The 1383-nt window shown below is 46.0% G+C and overlaps 1 protein-coding gene across 2 annotated transcripts in view; it reads left to right on the forward strand.

Moving 5' to 3' along the window:
- The window catches only part of HM13 (histocompatibility minor 13), an 18564-nt gene that overhangs the window by 13951 nt on the left and 3230 nt on the right, over positions 1-1383 (forward strand). The window contains exon 12 of one of the 2 annotated variants that reach the window (XM_018556394.1): positions 82-317. The exons of the other annotated variant lie outside the window; for it this stretch is intronic. Within the exon in view, the coding sequence (XP_018411896.1) occupies positions 82-232 (151 nt within the window). The 3' untranslated portion in view covers positions 233-317. Of the gene's footprint in view, positions 1-81; positions 318-1383 lie in introns of those variants that run through there. 2 annotated transcript variants of the gene reach the window in all.

Below are 1383 nucleotides of genomic sequence, written 5' to 3' on the forward strand. Positions count from 1 at the left end.
CCCCCCCCCCCCCCTTTTTTTAAACCCTTCCCTGTCTGTCCTTTGCTCTTGCTGCTCCTCTTGTCCTCTCCTCCTCCACAGCTATGAGTCCTCTGCGGAACATCTACCTCACACTCCTCGCCTCTCTCACTTTCCGGTGGTCTCTGGATCTCCCTCCAGCCTGGCTGAATCCATGCAACCAAAGTCCTTTTCCCCCCGCCGCAGGCGGCAGATGAACCCCAGCTCTATGTGAAGGGCCCCCATTCATATCTGCCTTCGGACAGGCGCAGCCCTAACCTTCCCCCTTTCAGCCAACACCCCTGCGCAGCCTCATCTGCCATCCAAAAGGCTATATGACTAGACTCCCATCACCTGCATTACCTCTCTGTTACCCAACGGACATTAACATCATGTGCCGGAATCCATAACTGTAATTATGTAAGGGGGGGACCATTGCACACAAGGTGTATCCTCCGTTTTCATTATTTATTAGATGGGCGCCTAGCTACACAGTGCCTGTTGGATCAAAAAGACTGTGGCCTGGGGTCTCGCTATGAAGTAAATGTTTCACCCCAATTTTACATTACTGTGTTTACATTCTGTATTTTTCATGTTTTTTCATGTGAATAAGAGAAAGTCTTAAATATCAGCTATGCCAATAGATTGCCAGTTCAATACAAAGCTGGCAGTAAAATGCAAGGACCACTTATTAGGTTTGGGTCCCCTCCTCCTCTAAGATTACTACCTAATAGTACTTAAAATATACGTTGAGGAAAAAAAGTCAGATGATATACATACGGTACCTACCTTCACCTCCGTCTCCGGCACTGCAGGCCGTGACACCACCGTCCTTCCTGGAAGATTCCTGGTTTATGCAGAGCAGACCAGGTCTCACAAGAAGACACTCTAGTCCATTGCAGAAGGGCCTTCTTGTGAGGTTTGGTCTTCTCGGTGTATTCCAGGATCCAGCAGAAGAAAGACTGGGTAAGGAAAGTATAAAATCCAATTGGTATATTGTTAAAGTACGATCATGAAGCAATTCTTCCTTTTAACACTCTCCTTTCTTGGGGGACAATGCTCACTCACTGTACTCTAGGAGCAGCGTTGTCGCCCTAGGAAAAGGCTATAGAACAGCTCCCTCTCTCTCCTCTTGTCTATAACATAGGGGGAGCTGTTCTCTAACCCTATCCCACAATTCTGATAATGTTGTTTGAGATAACACTGTAGGGTGCACAGGACATCACTGGATTTCTAGCCAGATCAACAGGTATTTGTATGCACCTATTGATGATATAACAAAGCACTTTCAATTGTATATGTAACAGGCCAATAGGGAGCAAATAGGAGAAGTTAATTGTTCAGATTTACATATCCTTTAATAGCACAATATCAACCTCAGTGGCC

Source organism: Nanorana parkeri, unplaced genomic scaffold (assembly GCF_000935625.1).
Source record: "Nanorana parkeri isolate BGI_ZX_2015 unplaced genomic scaffold, ASM93562v1 scaffold237, whole genome shotgun sequence".
Taxonomy (NCBI): domain Eukaryota; kingdom Metazoa; phylum Chordata; class Amphibia; order Anura; family Dicroglossidae; genus Nanorana; species Nanorana parkeri.